The sequence below is a fragment of the Microchirus variegatus genome (genome assembly GCF_963457635.1).
Source record: "Microchirus variegatus genome assembly, chromosome: 15".
Lineage (NCBI taxonomy): Eukaryota > Metazoa > Chordata > Actinopteri > Pleuronectiformes > Soleidae > Microchirus > Microchirus variegatus.
This window is the reverse complement of record NC_139816.1, coordinates 22,389,924-22,417,423: the sequence shown is the minus strand read 5'-3', so window position 1 is coordinate 22,417,423 and position 27,500 is coordinate 22,389,924. Positions and strand designations below refer to the sequence as shown.

The 27,500-nt window shown below is 45.6% G+C and overlaps 1 protein-coding gene across 1 annotated transcript in view; it reads left to right on the top strand.

Annotated features, from left to right (window-relative positions):
* dnah5l (dynein, axonemal, heavy chain 5 like) overlaps positions 1-27,500 on the top strand; it is a gene marked incomplete at its 5' end in the record, with an annotated part of 61,631 nt that overhangs the window by 6,705 nt on the left and 27,426 nt on the right. Inside the window, 44 exons of the mRNA XM_083901805.1 lie at positions 1,447-1,628; positions 2,011-2,130; positions 2,814-2,919; positions 3,004-3,099; positions 4,665-4,760; positions 4,978-5,151; positions 5,556-5,645; positions 5,725-5,880; positions 6,160-6,296; positions 6,385-6,536; positions 6,611-6,818; positions 6,919-7,006; positions 7,249-7,372; positions 7,478-7,650; positions 7,831-7,923; positions 8,021-8,124; positions 9,165-9,261; positions 9,342-9,422; positions 10,473-10,727; positions 10,900-11,049; positions 11,199-11,317; positions 11,644-11,780; positions 11,873-12,035; positions 12,110-12,221; positions 12,318-12,446; positions 13,467-13,666; positions 13,744-13,897; positions 19,061-19,171; positions 19,242-19,397; positions 19,489-19,617; positions 19,727-19,942; positions 20,022-20,168; positions 21,447-21,619; positions 21,708-21,778; positions 22,757-22,864; positions 23,826-24,013; positions 24,101-24,295; positions 24,384-24,518; positions 25,046-25,103; positions 25,173-25,304; positions 25,600-25,817; positions 25,910-26,044; positions 26,574-26,750; positions 26,989-27,078. Of these exons, the coding sequence (XP_083757931.1) occupies positions 1,447-1,628; positions 2,011-2,130; positions 2,814-2,919; positions 3,004-3,099; positions 4,665-4,760; positions 4,978-5,151; positions 5,556-5,645; positions 5,725-5,880; positions 6,160-6,296; positions 6,385-6,536; positions 6,611-6,818; positions 6,919-7,006; positions 7,249-7,372; positions 7,478-7,650; positions 7,831-7,923; positions 8,021-8,124; positions 9,165-9,261; positions 9,342-9,422; positions 10,473-10,727; positions 10,900-11,049; positions 11,199-11,317; positions 11,644-11,780; positions 11,873-12,035; positions 12,110-12,221; positions 12,318-12,446; positions 13,467-13,666; positions 13,744-13,897; positions 19,061-19,171; positions 19,242-19,397; positions 19,489-19,617; positions 19,727-19,942; positions 20,022-20,168; positions 21,447-21,619; positions 21,708-21,778; positions 22,757-22,864; positions 23,826-24,013; positions 24,101-24,295; positions 24,384-24,518; positions 25,046-25,103; positions 25,173-25,304; positions 25,600-25,817; positions 25,910-26,044; positions 26,574-26,750; positions 26,989-27,078 (6,135 nt within the window). The remainder of the gene's footprint in view (positions 1-1,446; positions 1,629-2,010; positions 2,131-2,813; positions 2,920-3,003; positions 3,100-4,664; positions 4,761-4,977; positions 5,152-5,555; positions 5,646-5,724; positions 5,881-6,159; positions 6,297-6,384; positions 6,537-6,610; positions 6,819-6,918; positions 7,007-7,248; positions 7,373-7,477; positions 7,651-7,830; positions 7,924-8,020; positions 8,125-9,164; positions 9,262-9,341; positions 9,423-10,472; positions 10,728-10,899; positions 11,050-11,198; positions 11,318-11,643; positions 11,781-11,872; positions 12,036-12,109; positions 12,222-12,317; positions 12,447-13,466; positions 13,667-13,743; positions 13,898-19,060; positions 19,172-19,241; positions 19,398-19,488; positions 19,618-19,726; positions 19,943-20,021; positions 20,169-21,446; positions 21,620-21,707; positions 21,779-22,756; positions 22,865-23,825; positions 24,014-24,100; positions 24,296-24,383; positions 24,519-25,045; positions 25,104-25,172; positions 25,305-25,599; positions 25,818-25,909; positions 26,045-26,573; positions 26,751-26,988; positions 27,079-27,500) is intronic.

Here is a 27,500-nt window from a genome sequence, read left to right as displayed (position 1 = left end):
GTCCAACATGCACTGGGAACAAATCTGACTTACTGCTGGCAATGTGAACTAAGCTCCTGCTCCGGTCGTACATGGACCACACTGCCCTTAACAAAGGGCCCCCGACCCCATACTCCCGGAGCACCGCCCACAGAATGGCACGAGGGACACGGTCGAAAGCCTTCTCCAAGTCCACAAAAGAAAAAAAATGTGGACTGGTTGAGCAAACTCCCATGAACCCTCGAGCACCCTGCGAAGGGTATAGATCTGGTCCAGTGTTCCACGGCCAGGACGAAAATCGCATTGTTGAATCCGAGGTTCGACTATCGGCCGAACTCTCCTCTCCAGTACCCTGGAATAGACTTTACCCGGGAGGCTGGGGAGTGTGATGCCCCCGATAGTTGGAACACACCTTCCGGTCCCCCTTTTTAAAAAGAGGGACCACCACCCCGGTCTGCCATTCCAGAGGTGCTGTCCCCAACTGCCACGCAATGCTGTAGAGACGTGTCAACCAGGACAGCCCTACAGCATCCAGAGACTTAAGGTACTCAGGCCAGATCTCATCCACTCTCGGTGCCTTGCCACTGGGCAGCTTCCCAACTACCTCAGTGACTTTGGCTTGGGTAATGAATGAGTCGACCTCTGAGTCCCCAGCCTCAGCTCCTCTAGGGAAGGCGTGTCGGTGGGATTGAGGAGATCCTTGTATTCCTTCCACCTCCCGACAATGTCCCCAGTCGAGGTCAACAGCTCCCCACCTCCACTGTAAACAGTGTTGACGGAGTACTGCTTCCCCCTCCGCCGGACGGTTTGCCAGAATTTCTTAGAGGCCGACCGGTAATCCTCCTCCCTGCCCTCCCCGAACTTTTCCCAGACCCGAGTTTTTGCTTCTGCGACTGCTCGGGCCGCCATCCGCTTGGCCTGTCGGTACCTGTCAGCTGCCTCAGGAGTCCCTCCAACCAATCAGGCTCAATAGGACTCCTTCTTCAGCTTGACAGCATCCCTTACTTCCAGCGTCCACCACCGGGTTTGGGGAAAATTTGAGGGGGGTCTAAAAAAAGGCTTGCTGATCCGCATTAGTGAGCGGAGTTTAGTGTTGAAAAGATCAGGCTATGGAATGTTGAAGAGAAGGCAAAATAATATGATTTCAAACTTTGGGTTCACATCCAAAAAAGTGAAAGAGAAAAAAGAGAAGACAGGATTGTAGGGTTTACAAAAGTGAAAGCAAAACAACTAGCTAAATACTGTTCAATCTCTTCCATTATTGAAAGTCGCCACATTTGGAGAAGGAGCTGTTGTGTATATCCTTAACACTGCTGTACTGAGATTGGTTGTTGTGACTGAATCTTGTCTGTACAATTATTGCATCTGTCAAATTTGTGTCCTTATGTAATTTATTTTCAATTGTGGATACAACTAAAGAAGTAAAATGTGTGTGTGTCTGTGTGTGTGTCTCCCTCTCCTGGACAGGCAAGTGTACTGCAGCACGTCTCCAGGCTGATGAACAGCATCAGGTTGATTTACAGCGTCTCTCAGTTCTACAACACCTCAGAGAGAATGACCTCACTGCTGCTCAAGGTCACCAACCAGATGATCGGCACCTGTCGGAGTCACCTGACTGTGGGCGTCGGCCACATCTGGGACCATAGCAGGTGATGACCAAGAGATTAGACCTGAGATTATCTCAAAAGAAAAGAAAACAGACACACACGCACACACACACTGAGACAGAGTGTGTGTGTGAGTACCCATGTATTACTAATATTGTGGGGACCTAAGCCTGTTTACACAGTCACATTATGGGGATTGTCTTCCTTGTGAGGCCAGAAAGCAAGTCCACATAATGTAAATTACATTTTAAGGTAAAGATATGTTTTAATGTTAGGTTGAGAGGGTAGGGCTAGGATTAGGCCAGTAGTAATTATGTGTGTGTGTGTGTGTGTGTATGTGTGTGTGTGTGTGTGTGTGTGTGTGTGTGTGTGTGTGTGTGTGTGTGTGTGTGTGTGTGTGTGTGTGTGTGTGTGTGTGTATCAGGCCTGTGCTCCTGCAGTGTATCTCTGACTGCTGTGACCTGAACGTTCAGTACCAGAGAAGTTTCCGCTCTGTCAGAGATCAGCTGAGAGGAAATCCTCGAACCAGACAGTTTGACTTCAGGTGAAACGTTTATGACGGTCATCACTTCCTCTCATTTCCTCGCACTTCCTCTAACTTCCTCTCATTTCCTCCAACTTCCTCTAACTTCCTCTCATTTCTTCTCACCATCTCTCATTTCTTCTCACTTCTTCTAACTTCCACTCATTTCCTCTCACTTCCTCCCACTTCCTCTCATTTCCTCTCACTTCCTCTCATTTCCTCTATCTTCCTCTAATTTCCTCTAACTTCCTCCCACTTCCTCTAACTTCCTCTCATTTCCTTTAACTTCCTCTAATTTTCTCTAACTTCCTCCCACTTCCTCTAATTTCATCTCATTTCCTCTATCTTCCTCTAACTTCCTCCCACTTCCTCTAATTTCCTCTAACTTCCTCTCATTTCCTCTATCTTCCTCTAACTTCCTCCCACTTCCTCTAATTTCCTCTAACTTCCTCTCATTTCTTCTCACCATCTCTCATTTCCTCTCACTTCTTCTAACTTCCACTCATTTCCTCTCACTTCCTCCCACTTCCTCTCATTTCCTCTCACTTCCTCTAATTTCCTCTAACTTCCTCCCACTTCCTCTAACTTCCTCTCATTTCCTCTAAATTTCTCTAACTTCCTCCCACATCCTCTCACCATTTCCCACTTCCTGTCACCATCTTTCTCTTCCTGCCACCATCTCTCACTTCCTGTTTGATCCTCAGTGAAAACTGCATCTTTGGGAAGTTTGACGCCTTCTGTAGGCGGCTGGATAAGATTGCAGACATGGCGTCCACGCTGGAGAGTCTGGCCGCTCTGAGAAACATGAAGGTGACGCTCCTGTTCTCGATCTCGTCTTCAACCAAACATGACTCAGCACATACTGCGTGTGAGTGACGCCCACGTGTGTTTCAGGTCGAGGGCGTCGACAAGATTTACGTCCGCTACCAGACACTTGTCTCCGCAACCAAGTCCAAGACCTACGACGTCCTGGACCATCGTAGGATGGAGGTGACAGACATGACAGTCACGTGACAATCACGGGACAAAACACAAAAACTGTCGATAACAAACTGAATTTGACTCTACTGCGGCTAATCCTGCTTTCACAATGAAAATCACCAGGCAACGCATAAACCTGCACTTGAGTTGCTGAAGTTTAAGATACGACATTGAGAACGTAAAATATTGTTAAAAAGTACTGACGGAGGAAAGCTGAGGAAGAGGTCGGGGCAGGAAGTGGGAGGTAGCTTTTGAAAATGTTTGTCGTTCAGTGTGTTTCCAGCATGTCCTCTACACCTCTACACTTGGTGGTGATATATTCCCCATTCAGCTTATTAGTATTAGATTGTTTCTGCTTTAGCATGCAGTTAGTTGTTAGCATGTCTTCATACCATTGATGAACTTTAAGTTATTATTAGGGCTGTCAAAAGATTAACATTTTTAATCAGATTAATCACAGGGTAGCTGTGGATTAATCACGATTAATCATGATTAATTACCATTCGTAAATATGCCAAAAAAATTCAAATGTTCTCTTTATATTGTTGTAGGAACAGAGAGATTAATAAAGTATGTGAAAATATAAATGTAAAGAACAATAAAATACTGTAAATAACTTGTAAAAACCTATACAAACTTAGTAAAAAATAAACATTACATTGTCAAGAACCCACATTATAAGACAATATAAATAAATAGAAAAAAATAAAATGCTTTAAATAACTTAAAAATATATATATACATTGCACTGTAAATAACTCACATTATAAACAAAATATAAAGTATAGAAGTTAAATAGTTTTCTTGGGGGAACTAAACCCACAGCAGGGGAAGCACTGCTTCTACTAGTTAGCGTTAGCATCAGCTAGCATTCTGACGCTAATGTTAGCTGCTGTCTGTGTCCCCGTTAGTTAGACAGTGACTGTTAATGTTATGATTATATCATTATCTGCGCCAGTAGCGTCACTTACAACTGTGTGTTTCTTTCTTTTTTCTTCCTCTTCTAACTTCCTGATTGATAACTTCTCTCCATTTTCCTTCAGCTTCACACAGGTTAACGTGAGGAGACGTGGGGCCTCTTTAGGGAGGTTTCCTACTGAGATGTCATTGCAAATCAACCCTTGTTGTTTAAGGGAGACGGGGATGCGGCTCCTCACTGATGTATTTAGGCTCCGAGTGTCGGGTGCCTCCCTATCGGCTCGGGGCCCCAAGCAGTTGCCCGCCACCTTGCCTGTTCATAAACTGCACGTCTACCCGTAGCGCGATGAAAGTGAGAAAGTGCGTTAATGCGTTAAAAAATTTAACGCGTTAATTCCACAAATTAATCATCCTGCGTTATGGCGTTAATTTTGACAGCCCTAGTTATTATTTAAACGTATCAGTAAAAAAAAAAACGTCTTTTCAGGTATTAGCTGAAGGCTGGATCTGTTAGTCTCAGGTACAACTGAACGTAAAACACAGATGTTGCATTATCTGGGTATTTTAGTCCGACTAGTCCGAAAGTTATCGACCTTGTTTTGGTTGTTTCACTCGCGGGATTTTCGGAACACTAACATGTTTTTTTGTGTTTTTAGTTTGACAGTGACTACGCCGACTTCCAGCTCCAGGTTCAGAGTCTGTTCCAGTCTCTTCAGTCTCTGCTGGACTCCTGCTTCCATCAGTCTCTCACTGTACGTCCTTACGTCGGGGGGGGGGGGTTCCAGTCTAAGTGCGATCCAAAGAAGACCATTAACGGAAGAGTGGGCTGGATGAAGGTGGCTGAGAAGCTCCTCAATGGTCACAAAGTCTGAAGGTCCTCTTTGCTGGCTAGGTCCAGGACTTCTCAGACAGGCGGACAATCACAGTGGTTTGAGTGATCATGTGACACCTGAGTGTTTGTTGTTTCAGACTCAGCGCATGATGGAGCTGCTGCCACTGTTTGAGTCCGGACCCACGACCGGTCTGGACTTGAAGCGCTACTTCCTGTTGCTGCTGCAGCACTACAGCGGTGAGCTGGAGCTGCTGAGGAGGACATATCAGAGACAGAGGGACAGTCCACCCATCGGACGCTGTCACCCGCCGGTACAAACACCAACCACATGTTTCTTTATCATCAAAATACAGTAACATCTCAAGTTCAGTTTAAGTCATGTACTAGCTAGCCAGCACATTACTGCCCCAATGGTGTCTGTTTCTATGTAATAAAAACCAAAATCCTGTGTTTATCAACATAACATAACGCTAATTAACCCGTCTAATTTGATTAGCCACTAGCTAAGTGCTAGCCACTGCTAGCTAGCACTTAATTTGGGTTTGACATCATTTGTTAGATTCTTGTTCAGCTATCTTGTGGTTGTTTAAAGTTATAACCATGTAATTACGACTTTCAAGTAAAAGTCAAAGGTCACAAAGTTCCTGCTTCACCTTACCTGTCACAACACCTGTGAGGTTGTGGGTAAAGTGTGCGAGTGACAGCTGTCTCTCAGGTGGCAGGGCGGGTCCTGTGGTGTCGTCAGCTCTTCAGGAGGATTGAAGCTCCGATGCTGATCCTGAAGAAGAAGCTTGACGTCCTCAAGGTATGACATCCATTGACATTTGTTATAGCTGAACAATGTGACCTCACTGACTCCGCCCACATGTCCGCCTCTCTCCCAGGGACCACAGATGTCTGCAGTCATCTCCAACTACAACAAGATGGCGGTGGCACTGGTGCAGTACGAGGTTCTGCATCTGAAAGAGTGGGAGAGGACTGCACAGCGTGTACCACATTTACTGAGTGCTGCCCTGCTAATCAGACAGGAGAACAGCAAGGTATATAAAGACACTAAGGGCCTGATTTACTAAGATTCCAAATAGCGAGCACTAAATTGCTTGCGCGAGCAGAAAGACTGCGCCCGCTACTGGGTTACGTTTTGCGGGTGAACTACTAAGATTGCGGCCATCCAGTTTGCACACGTTTTTGCACGCGCAAAGCTTTAGTAAATCAGGTCCTAAGTGTATATAAAGACAGTAAGTGTATACAGACAGTGACTGTATATAGACAGTTACTGTATATGCTGACGATCAGTGGCTGTATCCATGTGTTTCCAGATTTGTGTGAACCTTGACCCTGTGGTGTTGGAGGTCATGTCAGAAGGTCACTGGATGATCAGACTTGGTGTGACTATTCCTCACATCATTGAGCAGATGTTGACCAGAGAAGAGCAGCTGAAAACTCTCAACAGCCGGTGACGTTTTTACATACAGTATACAATGTGTGTGTGTGTGTGTGTGTGTGTTGTAGGTGTCTGACCTTTGACCCCCACTCTTCTCCAGCCTCCTGCAGATGCTCGATGTCTACAGCTCCACAGTGGACCGTGTCCCTCCTCTGCTCCTTCCTGTGCTGCAACCGTTCATCAGCGGCCTGGAGGTGGCGCTCTCTCCTGGACTGACCACACTGTCGTGGAACGCTCTCCACACTGACCGGTGTACGTGTCACAGCAGGACGACGAAAAGTCATGTGATCGTAACCATGGCGATGCTGACGAGTCCTGTGCTTCAGTCTTACAGAGTGTGGACGTGTCTCTGAAGGAACTGCAGCAGGTTTGTAAAACCACCTCAGATCTTCTGGAGTGTCGCATCGAGAGGCTGCTGCACTCCACACTCTGCTGCCCCCTGTTGGTGCTGCCTGAACACGCAGCTGTCACTCCTGAAGAACTGCTGCTGAAGACGGAGGCGGAGCTTCAGACAGTGTCTGAGACTCTGAGCTGGTAGCACGCACACTCCACACGATACACATACTATACACACTATACACTATACATGTTCAGAGAGTGTCTGCTAACACAGACTGTGTGTGTGTGTTCACAGGCAGAGTCAGCAGGTAGAGAAGTGTGTGTTTGACCTGATCAGTGAACTGAAGAAGAAGATGAAGTCAACAGACACTGTTCATCTGGAGGTGACACACACATTTTACACACACACACACACACATAAATGGAGGTAAAGACAGTGGTCTGGTTCCATGGTGGACAGTGTTGACTGCTGTGGAACTAACTTTAGTGCAGCAGACACTGTTTGTTTTTTCATATTATGTTTATTAAAGTGTTGATGGTGTTGATGGATGAACTGGAGAGAATGGAGTTCATGTGTGTGTGTGTGTGTGTGTGTGTGTGTCTCTCTCTGTCCTCATGTCCTCAGGAGTCCTTCCAGTGTCTTCATCCAGACTCCAAACAGAAGACTCGATGTCAGTCTTGTCTTCCGTGTTGTTTCTATAACCTGATTGGTCAAATCTGTCATCGTAACACTGAAGCCTTGGTCAAAGGTCAGACTCCTCCCCATTCTCCTCCCCCTCCATCTTTTTCCCTCCTCCATTTTTGTCTCTTTTTTTTTTTTAAATCTCCGTCCTCACTCCTCTTTGTCCTCTCAGCTACTAAATCGTCTCTCGATGCTCTGAGGCGGAGACTCCACGTCAGCAGCTACCATCTGATAGGCTCCGCCCCCAACGTCAGTCGGCCGTCTCCTCCGCCTCCTCTCTTCAGAGCTTCTGTCCAGCTCGCCATCCCCAACATCGTCCTCAGACCTAGTATGGACGACATCCAGGTACTGTGCAGTCAGGTTACTGTGTAGTCAGATTACAGTCAAGACATCAGTGGAAATCTTTGAAAAAAATCAACCGAGACTCAGATTTATTGTGAACACAACATAAATGATTACAGTGATTATGAACAGAAAATTTGATGAATAAATAATATTCTTTCTGTGTCTGCGTGTGTGTGTTAGAACACAGTGAACAAACTGGTCACAGTTATTTTGTCTGGGACCAAAGATGTTCCTGTGTGGATGTTCTCACACCTTCAGTACAAACAGCAGCAGGTAAAACAACACACACACACACAGACACACACACACACAAACACACAGCAGCTGACGTTGTCCTCATTGTCCTTGTTGTTGTTGTCCTGTGTCTCAGGTGGAACAAACAGCCGTCCGTGATGCAGGTGATGAGAACCTGGTGAAGCCGGTGATTTTGAGGACGATGGACAAACAAGTGTCTGAACACAGAGACATCAACAAGTCACTCATTCATTTATTCATTCATTCATTCATTTATTTTATGTATTTATTCATTTACATAAACATGAAAACAATCAGGGAGAAACGGTTAGCATCTGAGTGGTTGGAGCATTAATAATTATTAAAAGTTATTAAAAATTTATTAAAGGTTAATGAATGTTAAATGTTATTAAAGTTATTAAAGGTTAATAAACGTCATTAAAGATTAATAAATATTTTTAAAGTTACTAAACGTCATCATAGGTTAATAAATATTATTGAAGTTATTAAAGGTTAATAAATGTTATTAAAGGTAAATAAACATTATCAGAGGTTAATACACACCATTAAAGTTACTAAACGTTATTAAAGGTTATTAAACATCATGAAAGGTTATTAAATATTACTATAGGTTACGAAACGTTATTAAAGGTTAATAATAGTGCTGGGAACTAGGGTACTTCACGTTAACACATGATGCGTTTCCATGACGACTGACCAGAAAAAGACGCGTGTGACATCATGTTTACGTGCCGCGACACCATAGTCCAGGCACCGTTTACCAGTTAGCTCCATTAGCGCCGGTTAGCACACATACAGTTGAACTGGAGCAGTCTTTTTATTAAATGAAAAGAGCAGCGCTAAAAATGACCAGTGTGCCTCTGTTTATAAAGTTTAGCGTTACTTTACAGACTCATTTTAACAATCCGGAGTCACGTAAACATGGCGCCACACGCGTCTTTTTCTGGTCAGTCGTCATTGAAACATGTCATGCCTTAACGTTCTTTAACGTTAACGCGCCCAGCACTACTTAATAAATATTATAAAAGGGTAATATACACCATTAAAGGTCAATAATTGTTATTAAAGGGTAATAAATGTTTAATAATTTAAGTTGTGTTTATTCAGCACTTTATAAAGCCTTGAATAGCGTATTCATTAATTTCCTTAAATAAACTTGTTTAAATGTTTGGGTAAAACAGTTCTGGTTACAGTGGTGACTTGTGTTCATGTGCATTCGCTAGCAGATGAGTGAGTGAGTGAATTCATGTTGTCATCAGGTTGGTGATCCAGCTCAGCTCCATCATGTCATCTCTCAGAGTTCAGGCTTCTGAGACACTCAGTAGACTTCCTGATTTCTCCACACTGTGGAACCAGGTCAGTGTATGTGTGTGTGGGGGGGACACTCTGGTGGAGTTTTACCGTTTTACCGTTACCTGTTGTGTTCCTGTGTTTAGGAGCCAGAGCAGCAGGTTCAGACCTTCCTGCAGAGTGAACCTTCAGTGACAGAGTTCAGCTTCCAGATCTGCTTCTACTCTGTGAGTGTGTGAGTGTGTGTGTGTGTGTGTGTGTGTGTGTGTGTGTGTGTGTGTGTGTGTGTGTGTGTGTGTGTGTGTGTGTGTGTGTGTGTGTGTGTGTGTGTGTGTGTGTGTGTGTGTGAGTGTGTGTGTCCCCTTGTAAACCATTCACTCTCCCACACCAAATCCCATAGACAAAATCTGTGATTTTAGCTTGCTGCAGTTCCACTCCCGGCCGCCACGCTCGCTGCTGAGCTCAACTGAACTAAGAAAGGAACGAATCAGTTCATGAAGTGATACCAGTCAGTTCGTTCACTCAAATGATTCAAATGGTTCTTTCGAACGAATCACTCCTGACCGACACAACACTAGGCGGAGCTGATCACCTCCGACAACGTCGCTGCCAAACTATAAATACGTCTTATCTTAATACACAAAACACATGACTAATTTCTCGTGTCAAATAATTTTAAAACTACATTCCGGGACACAGAAAAATATTGATTTATTTGTTTTCTCTGCTGCGACGTTCTGATGAAATGCATTCTGGGATACATGGCTTTCCCAAGTACGCTCAAGTCACCACCCGATGCATTCTAGGTAAAACGGGCAGAGCGAAAACACTTCTGAACATGTCTTGTTACTTTAGGTAGTTATTATCACGATAGTATGTTCAAGTTGATTTCCCCAGCTAGGGTGGTTTTAATTTGTTATTTGATTGTATAAACACAGCCTGACCTCCTCAAGCTTTTATTTTGGTACATCCGGTTACCGTCAGTGTGAATTTGCATATTAGCTAACATTTAACATTTAACATTTAGATTTAGATTTTTTATTCAGATTAAACATTGAAATTGTATTTTAACAAGAGATGTAAATATCACAAAATTGTGATGTTTTTTTGCTAAATGTGGCAAAAAGTTGCTGTTTATTTTAGCATGTGCAACCTTACAATCGGCAGCTCATATTTTTCAAGGTCAAATTGACTTTAAAATCCTGTCGATGAAACGGCATGAAAGTAAACTGACTTCGTTCCCCTCTCTCTTTTTCTCCCATGATGCTTTGCTGCAGAAGCTGGAGGTGCAGATTTTGGAGCTGCCGGCGTCTTATACGGTCGGCCCGGTCCTCTTTGACACTGATGAGCTGAAGGTGGCGCTCATTCACGAGTGTCATCTGTGGAAACGAGCGTACGGCACGGCTCTTCACCGCCGCGCGTCGAGCGACATGGACGGCGTCTTCTCTTTCATGGACGGGCTGACGAAGCGCCTGCAGCGTCCAATCGCAGACCTGGAGGACGTCAGAGCCGCCATGGCAGCGCTCAGAGAGGTGAGACAGCGTCTGATTGGCTGATTCTTCCTGTAAATTGATATCTTAGCTTGGTTATCTTTCAGCCCCATGACACTTGGAAATTTCTAGTTCCACCTACAAATGGAACGCACCGTCCAGCAGATTTGAATCTTTTCATCAGTGTCTTCTCCTCTTCTTTTTTTCCTCTGAGGTTCGGGAGGCGGAGGTTCGTCTCGACGCCACCATCGGACCGGTGGAAGAATCCTTTGCTCTGCTCAACAAACACGAGCTTCTCTTCAATGACGGGAACGCAGAGCGCGTCTATGGCCTGACGTACGCCTGGAAGAACCTCAACGCCCTGGTAAGAATGAGTGGGGTGTACGAGCTCAAAGAGGGTTTATACAGGGACAGAAGTACACGTGTGTGGTTGTGTGTGTGTGTGTGTGTGTGTGTGTGTGTGTGTGTGTGTGTGTGTGTGTGTGCGCGTGCGTGCGTGCGTGTGTGGAACAGGTGGTGCAGAACCAGAACACTCTGGTGGAGATCCAACCCAGCATGAAGGCAGACCTGCTGTGTGCAGTGAAGAGCTTCCAGAGCCACGTTCACAACTTCTGCGACGAGTACAACCACAGGTACACACGCACACAGCCTACATCTGACTGTGCTGTGAGCGCCCCCCCTGCTGCTGAGAAACAACCTGAGACACAGAGGCTCAATGTCAAGAGAAAACTACAACTCTCCCACACCAAACCCCATAGAGAAAATCAGTGATTTTAGCTCATGGGAACACAGGAGCTGCTGGTCTACTGCTGCCTCGTGTGGTCACTTTGTGTAACTGAGGTCAATCTGAAAAGAAAGATTTCTCATGCCGAAATCAAAAAATAAGACATTTGAACTTAGTTCACTGTTTTTCTGTGTGTGTGTGTGTGTGTGTGTGTGTGTGTGTGTGTGTGTGTAGGGGTCCAGGTGTTGAGGGCGTGGCTCCTGCTGAAGCCAGCGAGCGTCTGCAGAGTTTTCAGGCAGAGTTTGATCAGCTGTGGAGGAAGTTCCTCACCTGTTCTGGAGGAGAGGAGCTGTTTGGACTTCCTGTTCATGGTATATGTGTGTGTTTGTGTGTGTCCCCTGTCCCTCCTCTTCCTCCTCCTTCTCTTTCTCCTTCATCATCAGCATTGTCTCCTTCTCTGCAGAGTATCCTGAGCTACAGAGGATCAAGAGGGAACTCTCTCTTCTGTCCAAACTCTACACTTTATACAACTCGGTCATCGATAGTGTCGGCGGTTACTATGACATCCTGTGGGCCGACCTCAACATCGAGAAGATCAATGCAGAGCTGCAGGACTTCCAGAACAGGTACGTGGATAGAGACGTGAGGGCCTGAGGACTCATGAGTCCACAGTGTGTCACTGAGTTTTGTGAGTTTTCAGGATCCGTAAGCTTCCGAAGGCGTTGAAGGAGTGGCAGGCCTTCAGGGATCTGAAGAAGACCATCGATGACTTTGCGGAGTCGTGTCCGCTGCTCCACATGATGGCTAACAAGGTTGGACAACACTCACTCCTTCACTCACTGCATTATTCAGTTATTGTCTTTCAGTGCTGAAAAAGGCGTGAACTTCCTGTGTTGTGTGTTGAGCAGGCGATGTTGCCCCGACACTGGACTCGTCTCAGTGAGCTGACTGGACACAGCCTGCAGGTGGAGTCAGAGAGCTTCTCTCTCAGGAACATCATGGAAGCTCCGCTGCTGAAGAACAAAGAGGACGTCGAGGTGGTTTCATCTTCATCACCATCTTTGTTGATTTCGACATTTAACTTCATATTTGTTGTTTTGCTTGTCTTATGTTTCCAATAATAGCGTTTTATTTGTCCTAAAATATGAAGAATTATTCTAATGACGTCGACCCACGTTTCCACTTCCATGTTGAACTTACTTAAAAATGTCCAGGAAAGTCTGGAACATGTACGTGGAGAAAGTAGAAAACCTTGTGTTTGTGTAAACCTGAACATTTTAAACAGGAAACATGGAAGCAGAAGCATTAGTTAGCTGTGGGTAAGCACTAAGTGAATGCTGCAGTCGTTCGTGACCGTTTCACACTGAACATGATGCGAACTTTTTGTACAATGAGATTACGCACAAAAGTAAATATGTAGGAGTTTGTTCAAATAAAACGTGCACAATTGCCAAAATCATAAAATGGCTGCCTTCCTCTTGGTGAAGGGCACAGGTCCACAACGACTTTTTTTGATCCAAATTTTGTTGTTGTTGAGAAATCTTTTTTTTTCACTCATTAATTTGCCCTGTCCACTTCCAATTCCAAGTTCAAGCTCAGTCCCTCAAAAACGCGACTGATTGGCAAAAAATAAAGATGGCAGACTTCACCACATTTAAGCAACAAGCCTCTGGCACCCTCTGCTGGTCATAGTGGCAAGTGCAAGTGTGGAAATACAAACAAACGGACAAACAGACACACAGAGCTGCCAAAAACAATACTTTACTCTCACTTTGTGGGGTGAAAAGATAAATGTGATGAAAATGTGAAACGTAATCTGCAAAGATACGAGTTGCCGTCAAAGTTCGCTTATTATCTAATGTTCAAATATTTAAACTTGAGCCGAAAATTAGCGCGTTGTAAAGTCGCAAAAAGCCAGTTAGCATTGATATTCTCCCGATGTCTTGATGTTTGGCTAAATGTTAGCTAACATTAGCATTTGAGAGTCACTGTCTGTGTTTAATTGTTCAGTAAGATGCAACTTAACGATCATTTTACTTATTTCCCGCTTTCTCCAGGACGTTTGCATCAGCGCCATAAAAGAGCGCGACATCGAGGCCAAGTTGAAGGATGTCGTCGCCGAGTGGAGCAGCCACACGCTCAGCTTTGCCACATTCAGGACCCGAGGGGAACTGCTGCTGAGAGGAGCCGACACGGCCGAGAAAATCTCCATGATGGAGGACAGTCTTATGGTGCTGACATCGCTGCTGAGCAACAGGTACAGAGACGGATGAGCGAATGACTGAATGAATGAAAGAATGAATGAACATCTGTCCCTGTACCTCCATCCTGCAGGTACAACGCTCCGTTCAAACCGTCCATCCAGCTATGGGTCCAGAAACTGTCCAACACATCTGAGATTATCGAGAAGTGGTCATCAGTTCAGAATCTGTGGATCTACCTGGAGGCGGTGTTCGTGGGCGGGGACATCGCCAAGCAGCTGCCTCAGGTCACGACAGACAAACATCATCATCATCACCACGGCTACATGTTATCAAAACACATTCACAAGTTTGTGTCACTTTGTAAACCACTCACTCTCCCACACCAAAGTCAAAGAGAAAATCATTGATTTTAACATCACAGCACACAGGAGTTGTTGAGCCACCTCCATTACTAAGTCAAAGTCTTATTTTGTCACTTCTGTGTTTGAAATCCTTTGTTCAGATTCAATGTTATCTGTATAGCGCCAAATCACAACATACATCATCTTATAGACAACTCTATGGGTCTGTACATAGACAACATCAAAAATGGGGGACAGAGGAGAGGTGGGAGACAGAGAGGGAGATGAGGTAGAGACAGAAGAAAGAGACCAGGAGCAGATATGAGTTTATACATGTGACATGTTTATAGAACTACAGTCATTTTTTTAAGCAGCAGCAGAGATTGTTGATCAATAATTATACTGATATAGACTTATAATTATAGCATAATAATAATAATGGTGATGATATGACATGAATAATGCTGATAATATAACTGGATAATAACTGGATCCGGATCCTGCAACCACTTTATCCTCCTCCTTTAGGGTCGTGGGGGGTGCTGTGCCTATCTCAGCTGGCATAGGGCAATAGGCAGGGTACACCCTGGACAGTTCGCTAGTCCATCGCAGGGCCATGGTGATGACATGTATGATAATAATAATGATAGCTAATAATAATAGCCTCGAAGCTGGATCTGGATCCTGCAACCTGCAAGATGAGGACTCAGAGAGAGAAAGAGGTGAAAGGAAGGAAAGACAAAAACTATGGAGAGAGAGAACAAGAATTAGGTCATATTCATATTCTTTCCCCCGAGTGTGAGAGAGTGAGTGTGCGTGCACCACAGGAATTCACCCAGCAGTCTCGGTCTATAGCAGCATAATTAAGAGATGGTCCAGGTTTCCCTGAGCCAGCTCTAACTATAAGCTTTATCAAAAAGGAAAGTTTTAAGTCTACCTTTAAATACAGAGAGAGTGTCCACCTCCTGAACTGTCATTGGGAGCTGGTTCCACAGGAGAGGAGCCTGGTAACTGAAGGCTCTGCCTCCCATTCTGCTCTTACAGACTCTGGGAACCACAAGTAAGCCTGAAATTTGGGACAGAAGTGATCTGTTAGGGTGATAATGTTGGGCTCCGACCGAATACCTCCCCCTTAAAATTTCCCCTTGGTTTTGAGTGCCCTCAAACATGGATTCCCCTCATTGAGGGAAGTGGTATTGGGACACCACTACATGCAAATTAGCGTAGTGAATGTAACAAACGTGCTAACCTTTGTCACATGTTGACAATTCTACTGGTGGAGCATGCTACTATTTTCATTCAGAAAAAATGCAGACGGAACAGCTGTTTGTTTTTCTCCGTCAATGCCGTTTTTTTCTCCGTCCTCGTAAAAACGCTATATCACGAATGTGATTGTAATCTGACACATCCAGGGTATTCGTGTTCAAGTGAACGCCGGTACACACATCCACACACTGACAAAACTACTGTGTGGCGGGCCTGCTCTCTTGGGGTACTCCACGTGTAGCCGCTCACTAGCTAGTTAGCTAGCTGCTTTCATAAGTCGTCACTTATTTTCTGACGTTAGTGTTCAAAGCTTAATGGTCCTTTGGATGTATATCAAACCAACATATTCCAACACAATTAGACGTTGTAACGTGCTTATTTGCGAAAATGTTCTTCGCCAGATGTGGCCGCCATCTTTGTTGAAAAATATCAGCTGGCTCGCTGAATTCGCAAAGCATCATGGGTAATTTCATCTTCCACTTCTTTTTAAGCCTGCACCAGAGCTCACTACATTTTGACGGTTGATTATAAGTGCAAAATCGCATTTCCCCTTGTTCCACCTTACACATGAACGTGCACAATGTAGGGTTAGAGGGAAAATGTAGGGTTAGGGGAGGTATTGGGACGGGGCCAAAAACTCGTTTTTTCAGGTATGAAGGGGCCTGAACATTAAGTTCTTTGTACGTGAGGAGGAGGATTTTAAATTGAATTCTAAACTGTAAGGGGAGTGTAGAGAAGCTAGCATTGGAGTTATATTATGGTCTCTCTTTCTACTTCCTGTCAGAACTCGTGCTGCAGCATTTTGAATTAACTGAAGGTGTTACGATATTCCCTTATGGGAATATCGACTAGGACTAGAAATGGTGGACTCGGAAACAGACAGGACAACAGAGGTAAGTTTAAAGGTGTTTATTAACCTATGAGTACAAGCAGCTAACACCGGAAGTAAGTATGTGCTGTACGAGTATGAGAATGTACTGCAGCTGGGACGAGGAGGAAAAGCTGTTCCTCTGTGGCAGTCAGAGTTCGTGGTGGTGTCCCAAAGGAACGGACTCACTCGTGCAGATGTCCTTGTGTAGCTGCTCTGGATACGTGGGTGAATGCAGGCGAAGAGCGGACACTTCCGCTGGAAGAGATGACAAGCGGAGCGTGTCTTCAGCAGCTAGTGTGGAGACGAGGAGGAAGGCAGCGCCTCGGCTGGAGGCGACGGACAGTGGCAGGAGATCTCAGAGGACGGGAAGGTCCGTGGAAACACAGCGGCTGCTGCGTTGGCGATGAGGTGACGAGAAGGAGAGACGGGAGGCGAATAATGTTCATATAACAAACTGAACTCACCAACAACAACAGTACAGCCAAAATATTAGCATTAAAAAAAACATTTTGCAGACTGCAAAGACTGAATCATGTTTATGTTTTGAAATCATGTATTGGCATGTGGCGCCACCTACCGCCGTCTTTACATCCAAATAAGGTGAACGGTGTAGGAATTACAACACTTTCTATATGTGCCTCCCACTTTTTAGGGGACCAAAAGTAATGGGACAAACTAAACAATCATAAATCAAACTTTCATTGTTTACTACTTGGTTGCAAATCCTTTGCAGTCAATTACGACCTGAAGTCTGGAAGGCATAGACATCACCAGACACTGGGTTTCATCCCTGGTGATTAGAGCTGTGCAATACTGCAAATTTTGGTATCGATCCGATACCAAGTAAGAAACAGAACTGGGATGGAGCTCTATCGCGCAGTCATAAGGACGATGCGGAGGGACAGAAGTGGCTTTAGACTTGTTGAAAACATCACCAAGATCGTGGTAACAGGGAGGAATCAAGGACAGGTCTGTGGCGGTGACTGAAAGAGATGTTGCAGCAACCAGTGGAGATCTAGAAGAGGGATGCAGAGAGACAGGTGAGAAACACCCCTGGTTGCATCCCCCCACTTACTGATGATGCCTTTGGACCAGTTGATGATGGGGTTGTGCTGCTGAACACGGGACAAGAGAGGTTTTCGGCGAAAATGGTGGGGCTCACCAGTGCTCTGTTTAATGGTGAGCCCTGTCCCTTTGCTGGACAATGAGCCCGTTGGTATCCTTTGCCCCCACAGTACAGACAAAGCCCCTCAAAGAGGCGATGGCTGTGTTCAGCTGGGCTAGGATGTGTCCGTCCAACCTGCATGGGCTCTTCAGAGGGGGTCTCAAGTGTAGCGCATGCATCGTGTACAGCTCGCGGAGTCTCAAGACGGCGGCCGAAGTCGGAGGGATGACAGGAACGAGGAGCGAGAGCGGCAGCATGGCGGTCATGATCGTGTTCACGAAGGCGGTTGTCGAGTCGGCTGACCAGGACGATGAGTTCATCAGGAATGTCCAGGGGGATGAGAGGGTCTCGTAGGTGAGTGTTGAGAGCATGCAGGAAGGCGTCAATGAGGAGTCCACCACCAGACGAAGTCGCTCGCTGTGCCCCCTGACGTAGATGGATTAAAGATCTCGCCACCACTCTGCCTGGTGCCACATGGTGAAATATCTTGCGAGTCCACGAAGTCTTTAACCGAGTGGCAAATACTTGTTTGTCTGTCCCATCCTGCTATTGCCCATGCTTCAGCTCTATCTGTAAGGTGCGAAATGATATAAACTAATCTGGTCTGTCCAGTGGGGAATGCAGCAGGGTTCAAAATGGAGTCTGCATTTTTTGTCAAAAAAGGGCGACAATCGCCTGATTCACCTGTGAAGTAGCCGGGGTGAGCTTGCTGAAGCATGAACGCGTGGGAGGCGGCGACGACATGAGGCTGTGGAACGGGAACAGGCGGTGGAACGAGCGGTAGAGAGTCTCTGAGAGCTGATGGAGGACAGCTGAACATGGCGGTGTGGTGGACAGCCATCTGCTCCAGACCACGGCCCATATTCTCCAAATGGCCGGAATTCTGAGCGATGCGTTCCTCCTGCCGCTGGATGAAAGCTGCCATCTTGTTGTTGACTTTGTACTGTAATGAACAGGACTGGACCTAGATGCAGGACGGTGGTAAGTGACAGTCTTTAATAAAAACACACGAAAAAACAAGACGGGCAGACAGGAACAAGGGTCCTCAAAAAGTATGTTTTGGGTTGGTGACAACACGTACGAAGACAAACAGGGAGACGACAAACAGCTGTGACGAGACATAGACACAGGTGAAACAGGTCGGGGTGATCACAGAGGGGAAAAGTAAAGCGTACACAGACAGGGCCAAGAAAACTTCAAAATAAGAGGGCTAAAATTGATTCATTAAGAGCAAACATCTTTGTCTGAGGTCAGTTCAGAGTAATCACACTGACTATCAATCATCCAGCCACATTTTAAAAAACACCAGGGGCCTCATGTACTAAGACTTGCGTGGATTTCCTACTAAATCTTGGTGTACGTCAAAACCCAGAAACTGTCGTACGCACAAATAAATTCAGATGTATCAAAGTTTTGCGTACGCATGGATCCAAGCACGTTCCCTTTGTACATCCCAAATCAACGTGGAATTTAGCGCAGAGGTGCCAAACTCCTCCCTGTCCACGAAAGAAATGGTCTGATCTTAAGGTGGAGGTGAAGCAGAGGGTTTCTGCTCACCGCCGAAGCAAAGTGACCACAACAGGTCATACAATCAGCTGCTCACAATACACATCGCTCGTGTGTAAAGATGGCAGGATATTAAACACTTTGACTCATGTTTATTTATTTTTTTATTTCTCACAATTAATGAATGCAGAAGTGCGCCGCGGTTGACATTTCCAACATTACGCCCGCTTTTACTGACATGAACACTGAACACACCTTTATTTATTCCTCTGACATAAGTTCGTCTCGTCTCGTTCAGGAGGCCAAACGTTTCCAGAACATCGACAAGTCGTGGCAGAGGATCATGCAGCGAGCGCACGAGGTTCCTAACATGGTGCAGTGCTGCGTGGGAGACGAGACACTGAGTCAGGTGCTGCCCGCATGTCTCTGTGCAAACGCAGCAGTGGTGTTTCCTGGGTGTTAATGTATTCTGTGTGCAGGTGCTCCCGTGTCTCCTGGAGCAGCTGGAGCTCTGTCAGAAGTCTCTGTCCGGTTACCTGGAGAAGAAACGCCTGGTGTTTCCTCGCTTCTTCTTCGTGTCCGACCCCGCCCTGCTGGAGATTCTGGGTCAGGCATCAGACTCACACACCATCCAGGTGACCTCACCTTTACTTTTGGCTCAGGTTTCTCACCATGACTGTGCTTAAAAACTGATGACACTCTGTCTCTGTGTGTCTCTGTCCTCAGACCCACCTGCTCAGTCTCTTCGACAACGTAAACAAAGTTGTTTTTGATGAGAAAATCTATGACCAGATCGTCACGTTTCAGTCTCAGGAGGGAGAACGTGTGGACCTGATTCGTCCCGTCCTGGCACAGGTGACACGTCTCATCTACATTATTAACCACCACTTACTATGACTGTTTGAGTTCACGTGTCTTTAGTGTAAAGCGTTATGGACTTCAGCTGCAAGTCTCGTGTCCTTAGGGAAACGTGGAGGTGTGGCTCGGGCAGCTGCTCACCGGCATCAGGCAGACGCTGCACACCATCATCCGTCAGGCGAGCATCGCCGTCAGCGACCCGGAGATGAAGCTGCTGGAGATCCAGGCGGCGTTCCCCGCTCAGGTCGGGCTGCTGGGAATCCAGATGATCTGGACCAGAGACGCGGAGGACGCACTCGTCCACAGCAAGTCTGACAAAAAGGTGCTTTTACTTTGAAATAAATAAAAATAAAAGAGACAGCAGAGGGAGAACCATGACATCTCATCTGATTGGCTGACAGATCATGCACACAACCAATCAGAAGTTCCTGGACCTTCTTAACGAGCTGATCGACATGACAACGAGGGAGCTGAGTAAGATGGAGAGAACCAAGTACGAGACACTGATCACCATCCATGTCCACCAGAGGGACATCTTTGAGGAGCTGGTGGGTGGACGCTCAGTAGTTATAGAGATCACTTTTTTTGTATGAGGTACGTAAGTATGTTATTTACACTGAGGTCTGAGGGCGCCCCCTGCTGCTGAGAACAATGGGCGAAGAAACAAAGGGCCAATTCCTATCTTAACCCTCAATCTTAACCCTCAAGCTCAACCCTCAATATTAACTGGCCTCAAAACTAAGTGTTGAGGGTTATTATAGTTATTCTGTCACTTAGAAATGGGACACCCCTTAAATGCAGATACGTCTTCAGACTGCGGGGGGCAGAATAACGTGAATGCTGCGTCCAGTCTGTCAACTCCAAAAAAGAAGAAGAAGAACACATTTACGTCACGATTATTTATTTATTATTTTATTTCAGCCAAGTTATTAGGTTGTCAGTTAGTTATAAGATGATACTCATACAAATACCACAACCACGGACATATTCAGCTGACAGTTACCACACACCACGGCTTATTGAAAAGTAAACCATAGCAAACGATCGTGTGTGCGCACCGGCCGGCTATTGACAAAAGATCATAAAATAAGATCAGTAATCCATAATATGGGCCTAAACTAAGATAATACAATGGTTTTCATAACTTTTATATCTCTATTAACAAAGAAAATACTTAATTTGTATCGCACTCGCTTCGCTGCTTTCGACGCCATCTTTCTTATGTGAAAACACGCAATGCATTCTGGGTAGCCCTTGCTCCCAAGGGTGGTGTCGGAAAATCTCAATATTGAGGGCGATACAGCCCTTAAACTTGGCCCTAGACTTAATTTTTCTGAGAATAGGGACAGCACTTGCACTAGTGGGAGCGCACATTTTTGAGATTGAGGGTTAAGACTGAGGGTTAAGCAAGGAATTGGAATTCACCCAAAGTCCCATGGAGCCGACTACTAAACTATTTTGGTTTGGTAAATGTCTGTCAGTCAGCTGGTGAAGGCAGGTTATTCAGCCGCTGTCACTCGGCTGCCGAGACAGCAAAGACTGTCTCTCTCCCAGTGAGTGAGGCAGCCAACTGGAGGCGACACACTCAGTCAATAAAGATACGGTTCGTATGTTTAAAACAATTTAAAAGCGGGAGAAATCGTGGGTGAGAGTCGATATGTTTAATAAAATGGGAATGTACTTTTAATCTCATAAATCTGCAAATCCGAGCCTGTGACGACTTCCGGTCCATTGAGCTGTCACTCAAAACTAAGTAGCCAATCAGCAAACAGCTTCCTCAGGCCTGCTCACAGCACAGTGATGTTTTGTGCTAACATCTCCTTCAGGTGCATCTGAACGTGCGCTCTGCGTCAGACTTTGAGTGGCAGAAACAGTCAAGGTTTTACTTCCAGGACGAGTCGGACAGATGTGTCATCCAAATCACAGATGTGGAGTTCAGCTACTGTAACGAGTACCTGGGCTGCACGGACCGACTGGTCATCACGCCACTGACTGACAGGTACAGGACACGCCCACTGACACCTTTCTGTGAAAGGAATGAGGCGTTTTCGGTTCACTGTGAACCGTGTGCGTGTGTGTGTGTCCAGGTGTTACATCACTCTATCCCAGGCTCTGGGGATGAGTATGGGCGGAGCTCCAGCTGGTCCAGCAGGAACAGGTAATCCAACTTTATTTGTTAAGCACTTTAAAACAAACCACAGTGGACCAAAGTGCTGTACAGAATAAAAGACGATAAAAGGTTCAAAATGAAATAAGATAGATTAAAAATAAATTAAAGATCTTAGATCTAATTAAAGAAATAGCAGCCATACTATAAAAAAAACAATACAATCAATTCAACCTCAAAGTGTCAAAGGCCAAAGAGACGAGGTGAGGTTTAAGGAGGGATTTAGAAACAGACAAGGACTCAGCCTGTCTTATGTGCAGAGGCAGATCATTCCAGTTTGGAGCTGGGACAGCAAAGACACGATCCCCTCTGAGCTTCTGCTTGGTTTTAGGCACACTCAAGAGCAGCTGATCAGCTCACTTGAGAGAGCGAGCGGGTGAATATGGGTGTAGAAGCTCAGAGAGGTTTAGCAGGGAATGTATGGACAGCCAGTGGTGAGGCTAAAATTGGGGAAATGTGCTCAAATTTACGTGTTCCAGTCAAAAGACGTGTGGCAGCGATTTGTACCATCTGAAGACGGGCGATGGAGGACGCGCTAATCTCCACATAAAGGGTATTACAGTAATCCAGCCGTGTGGTCACAAAGGCATGAATCCCTATTTTCAAGTGTTGCCTCAAAAGAAGGCTTTATTTTGTCCAGTTACTTCAATTGAAAAAAGCTTGATTTAACAATGGACCTGATCTGGCTGTCAAGCTTCAGATCAGAGTCCACGTTAACCCCCAGGTTTGTGATAGTGGGTTTTACAAGCTGGGCCAAGGAGCCCAGATCTCCTCTGGGGGTCCCAGTGGTGCCACCAAAAACCATCACTTCTGTCTTTTTGTCATTGAAATTTAAAAGGTTTAAAGCCACCAACATCCAAGCCCTTTATATCGTCAAATCACTTAAGTAAAATGTTAAGACTGAGATACTGAACTTTCTCACTGAGCTGTGAGATGTCGTTCTCATTCAGTGTGTGTGTGTCTTTCCAGGAAAGACAGAGACCACAAAAGACATGGGTCGCTGTCTCGGCAAATATGTGGTGGTTTTCAACTGTTCAGACCAGATGGACTACAGAGGACTGGGTCGCATTTACAAAGGTGTGTATGTGTTTCTTAATCACCAGAAACCTCCTGTTGACAAGAAAAGAAAGATTATAAATTAAACGTTTTTCAGCTGTATTGATTGGTCTTAAATGGACAGTACAGTTTTTTTGAAGAGTGGTTGCTTGAGGTACTGATATAGTTAGTTGGAGCAAAAATTAACAACACAATCTATATCTAAGTCACATGTTCACATCTTTTTCTCCCCGTGTGTTTGTGGGTTTTCTCCGGGTTCTCTGGCTTCCTACCACAGACCAAAAACAAGCAGATTTGGGGATTAGGTGAATTGGTCACTCTAAAATTGACCATAGGTGTGAGAGTGTGAGTGAATGGTTATCTGTCCCTATATGTGGCCCTGCAATGGTGAACTGGCCAGGGTGTCCCCCGCCTATTGCCCTATGTCAGCTGAGATAGGCACAGCACCCCCCGAGACCCTCTGGTGGAGGATAAAGCGGTAGATAATGGATGGATGGATGTTCACATCTTTATCTCATTGTTAGACTTTCCAACAGGAAACTGAAGTTACTGTAAATCACTCACTCTCCCACACCAAAGTCCATAGAGAAAATCAATGATTTTAGCTTGTGGGAACACAGGAGCTGCTGGTCTGCTGCTGCCTCGTGTGGTCACTTTGTGTCACTGAGGTCAATCTGAACAAAGGATTTCAAACACAGAAGTGACAAAATAACACATTTTAACTTAGTGATGGAGGCAGCAGTGAATCAACAACTCCTGTGTGCTGTGACGTTAAAATCACTGATTTTCTATATGGACTTTGGTGTGGGAGACATCACATCACCAGTGAAGTCACTGAACTCTTTATGAAGACTCAGACATTCTCAGGTCAACAGGTAAGAATCTTGAAGTTCTGACCAAAAGCTTGGTGGTGATGAAAAACACCAGTCGATCTCCTGGGACACGAACATGTCTTCAGGTTGTGGTCTTGGTGTCTCTGCAGGTCTGGCTCAGTCTGGGGCCTGGGGCTGCTTTGACGAGTTCAACCGCATCGAGCTGCCGGTGCTGTCAGTGGCTGCTCAGCAGATCTACATCGTCCTGCAGTGCAAGAAGAACCAGAAGAAGCAGTTCATCTTCACTGACGGCGACATGGTCGACATGGACCCAGAATTTGGCATCTTTCTCACCATGGTAACTAACATCAACAGTCGGCTTCTCCTTCACAATCTCAGTGAAACCATGTGTCCAGACTTCACCTGTAACATCTTGATCCTCCAGAATCCTGGATATGCCGGGCGCCAGGAGCTGCCCGAGAACCTGAAGATTCAGTTCCGCTCAGTGGCCATGATGGTACCGGACCGCGCCATCATCATCAGGGTCAAACTGGCCAGTGCGGGTTTCCGTGACAACCGGGTTCTCAGCAGGAAGTTCTATACGCTCTACAAACTTTGTGAAGAACAGCTGTCCAAGCAGGTCAGGACACGTTTGTACCTCCCTCGGTTCTTAGTTCAGTTTAGATGTTTTGCTTTATGATGATGAGGATGATGATGATTTACACCAGGTCCATTATGACTTTGGTCTGAGGAACATTTTGTCGGTTTTGAGGACACTGGGCGCCGTGAAGAGAGCGAACCCCTCAGAACCAGAGAAGACCGTGGTGATGAGGGTCCTGAGAGACATGAACCTCTCCAAACTGGTATGTGCTGTCGTTTACCAACTGAACTACATACTGTTCACTTATTCCTGTGGCGTAAGAATAGTAACCACCAGGGGCCACCTCTGTAGTCGACATCACGTTACCTTGTGCTGCCATCTTGATTTGGCTTCACTCTCGGAAATGTTTCAGGGAATTATTTTCCTTTTCCTTCCGAAGGAATACATTTTTGAGTTACTTATCATATGTGACAAGTTCATGAAATTTGGTGGAAACATGTCACAGCCCTAGACAAACAAAAAGTATCTAGTGATCATGTCCTCAACTCAACAGGAAGGTGGCCATTTTGGTTTTGGCATTAATTGTTTGGGGAATGAAAGAACTTGTGTGAGCGTGTTAATCGTACCAACATAAAAACCCCACGTCAAAGATGATGCCGTACATTGACCGATCGGCTCAAAAATTCATACCTGAGATACAGGACACGACCAAAACATGTCTGCACATTAATATTGAGTCTTGGGCATTTTTTTTCAATAATCTGACATTGAGTCTGTCTGTGTCTGCAGGTGGATGAGGATGAACCTCTGTTTATGAGTCTCATCAACGATCTCTTTCCTGGAATTGGTAGGTTTCAGTTCCATGAGTTTAACCATGAAGCTGTTGTTTTGAGTTCTTCTTCCTCTTCCTCCGTAGTCCTGGATAAGGCTGGGTATCCCGACCTGGAGTCGTCCATCGTGGCCCAGGCGCAGCGGGCGTCTCTGATTCCTCATCCTCATTGGATCCTGAAACTGGTTCAGCTCTATGAGACACAGAGAGTCCGACATGGTAGGAAACATGAACACCACAGACAGAACCTGAATGTGTTAGCGTTAGTGTACGGGTGTGTTCCTGTTGTAGTCAGAAGTAAGACCTTTCAAGTTGAGGGGGCGTTCTTGTTTAAGGAACTCCTAATGCCTACAATGTCTAGTCTGAGAAACATTTGTGTCTATGGTTTTAGCATTAGCATTAGCAGTAGCGTGAACTGACAGCACCACCTTTTGGTGGAGTCTATTTATGAAGACCAAGGGTGAACCAGCTGGTCCAGCTCTGGTGTCTGGATAGTTATGGTGTTGTATTGCAGGTATGATGATGTTGGGTCCCAGTGGGGCAGGTAAAACCACCTGCATCCACACACTGATGAAGGCCATGACCGAGTGTGGCTCCGCCCACAGAGAGATGAGGATGAACCCGAAAGCTATCACAGCCTCGCAGATGTTTGGCATGCTGGACGTCACCACCAACGACTGGACTGACGGTATCTTCTCCACACTGTGGAGGAAGACTCTCAAGGCCAAGAAGGTGGAAAACGTTCAGATTCAGAGCGATGGAGCTCCTCCATCAGCTACTCCACAGAGGTGTAATGTCTGTGTGTATGTGTTTGTGTGTGTCAGGGGGAGAACATCTGGATTGTTCTGGACGGTCCGGTTGATGCCATCTGGATCGAGAATCTCAACTCAGTTCTGGACGACAACAAAACTCTGACGCTGGCCAACGGAGATCGAATCCCAATGGCTCCATGCTGCAAGGTGACCACATCTGTCCATCACTTTTCAGGGATTAAGCTAACATCTGCTAATGCGCTAACACCCACTGACAAACGCTAACACCAGCTGACATCTGATAACACTGGCTAAGAACTGCTGACAACAAGTAACATCTGCTAACACTGGCTAACATCTGCCAACACCAGCTAACATCTGCCAACACCAGCTGACATCTGCTAACACTGACTCAGACCTGCTAACCCCAGCTGACATCTGCTAACACCAGTTGATATCTGCTAACACTGGCTAAGGCCTGCTAACACCAGCTGAAATCTGCTAACAATGGCTAAGACCTGCTAACAACAGGTTACATCTGCTAACGCTGGCTAACATCTTCTAACACCAGCTGACATCTGGTTACACTGGCTAAAACTTGCTAACAACAGGTAACATCTGCTAACACTGGCTAACATCAGTGTCACACTTCTTCTTTTTAATTTACCCACTAACGTCCGTGTAAACGAGTTCATGTAGAAGTTGTAACATGAAGACTTGTGTCTCCTGTCTTCAGATCGTCTTTGAGGCTCACAACATTGACAACGCGTCCCCGGCCACAGTGTCCAGGAACGGGATGGTGTTCATGAGCTCGTCGGTGCTTGGCTGGAGTCCTGTCCTTCAGGCCTGGCTACAGAAACTACCAGAACAACAGGCCAACGCCCTGAGATGCTGCTTTGACTCCTGCTACCAGGTGAGGACAGAGACAGAATCCTGGATAGACATGAGACAGTGTCAGTCCTGAACAACTTCACAACAAAGATATAAATTCACCCATCCATTATCTACCGCTTTATCCTCCACCAGTGCTGACAAAAACAAAGGAGAAAGGACCTAGTCTGAGAGCCGTATTTACACGTTGTAGTGTTTAAGGCTAATGGAGTGATTTGATTGGTTGATGCTCACTGATGTCTTGTCTGTCCCACCAACAGGACCTGTTGGACTTTGTCCTCACTGCAATGTCTCCAAAGATGCAGGTGTTGGAGTGTATGTACATCAGACAGACCATTGACCTACTGCAGGTACAACATCAACGCCTAGGGAAACATTTCTACGATGTTCTTGACCAAACATTGTCGCAATAGATAGAAAAGGCAATCAGAGATGGCAGACTTCACCCCATTCACGCAACAAGCCTCTGGCGACCTCTGTTGGTCATATAGGCAAGCGGGGAAGCACAAACAGAGCCACTAAAATCAATAATTAAGTGAAGTGATCATAAATGCTGACAAGACAAAAACATCACTACATCGCTAAACTTCTCTGATGGTCCGTACACATGAGAAGTTTTTACAAGAATCCAGAACATTTAGTAACACCAGCTAACATCTGCTAACACCAGTTAACATCTGCTAACACCAGTTAACATCTGCCAAAACAAAAACATCATAAAGTTCTGCTTCAGTGTCGCTAAGACCTGAATATTTAATTTTTTTAAATGTTT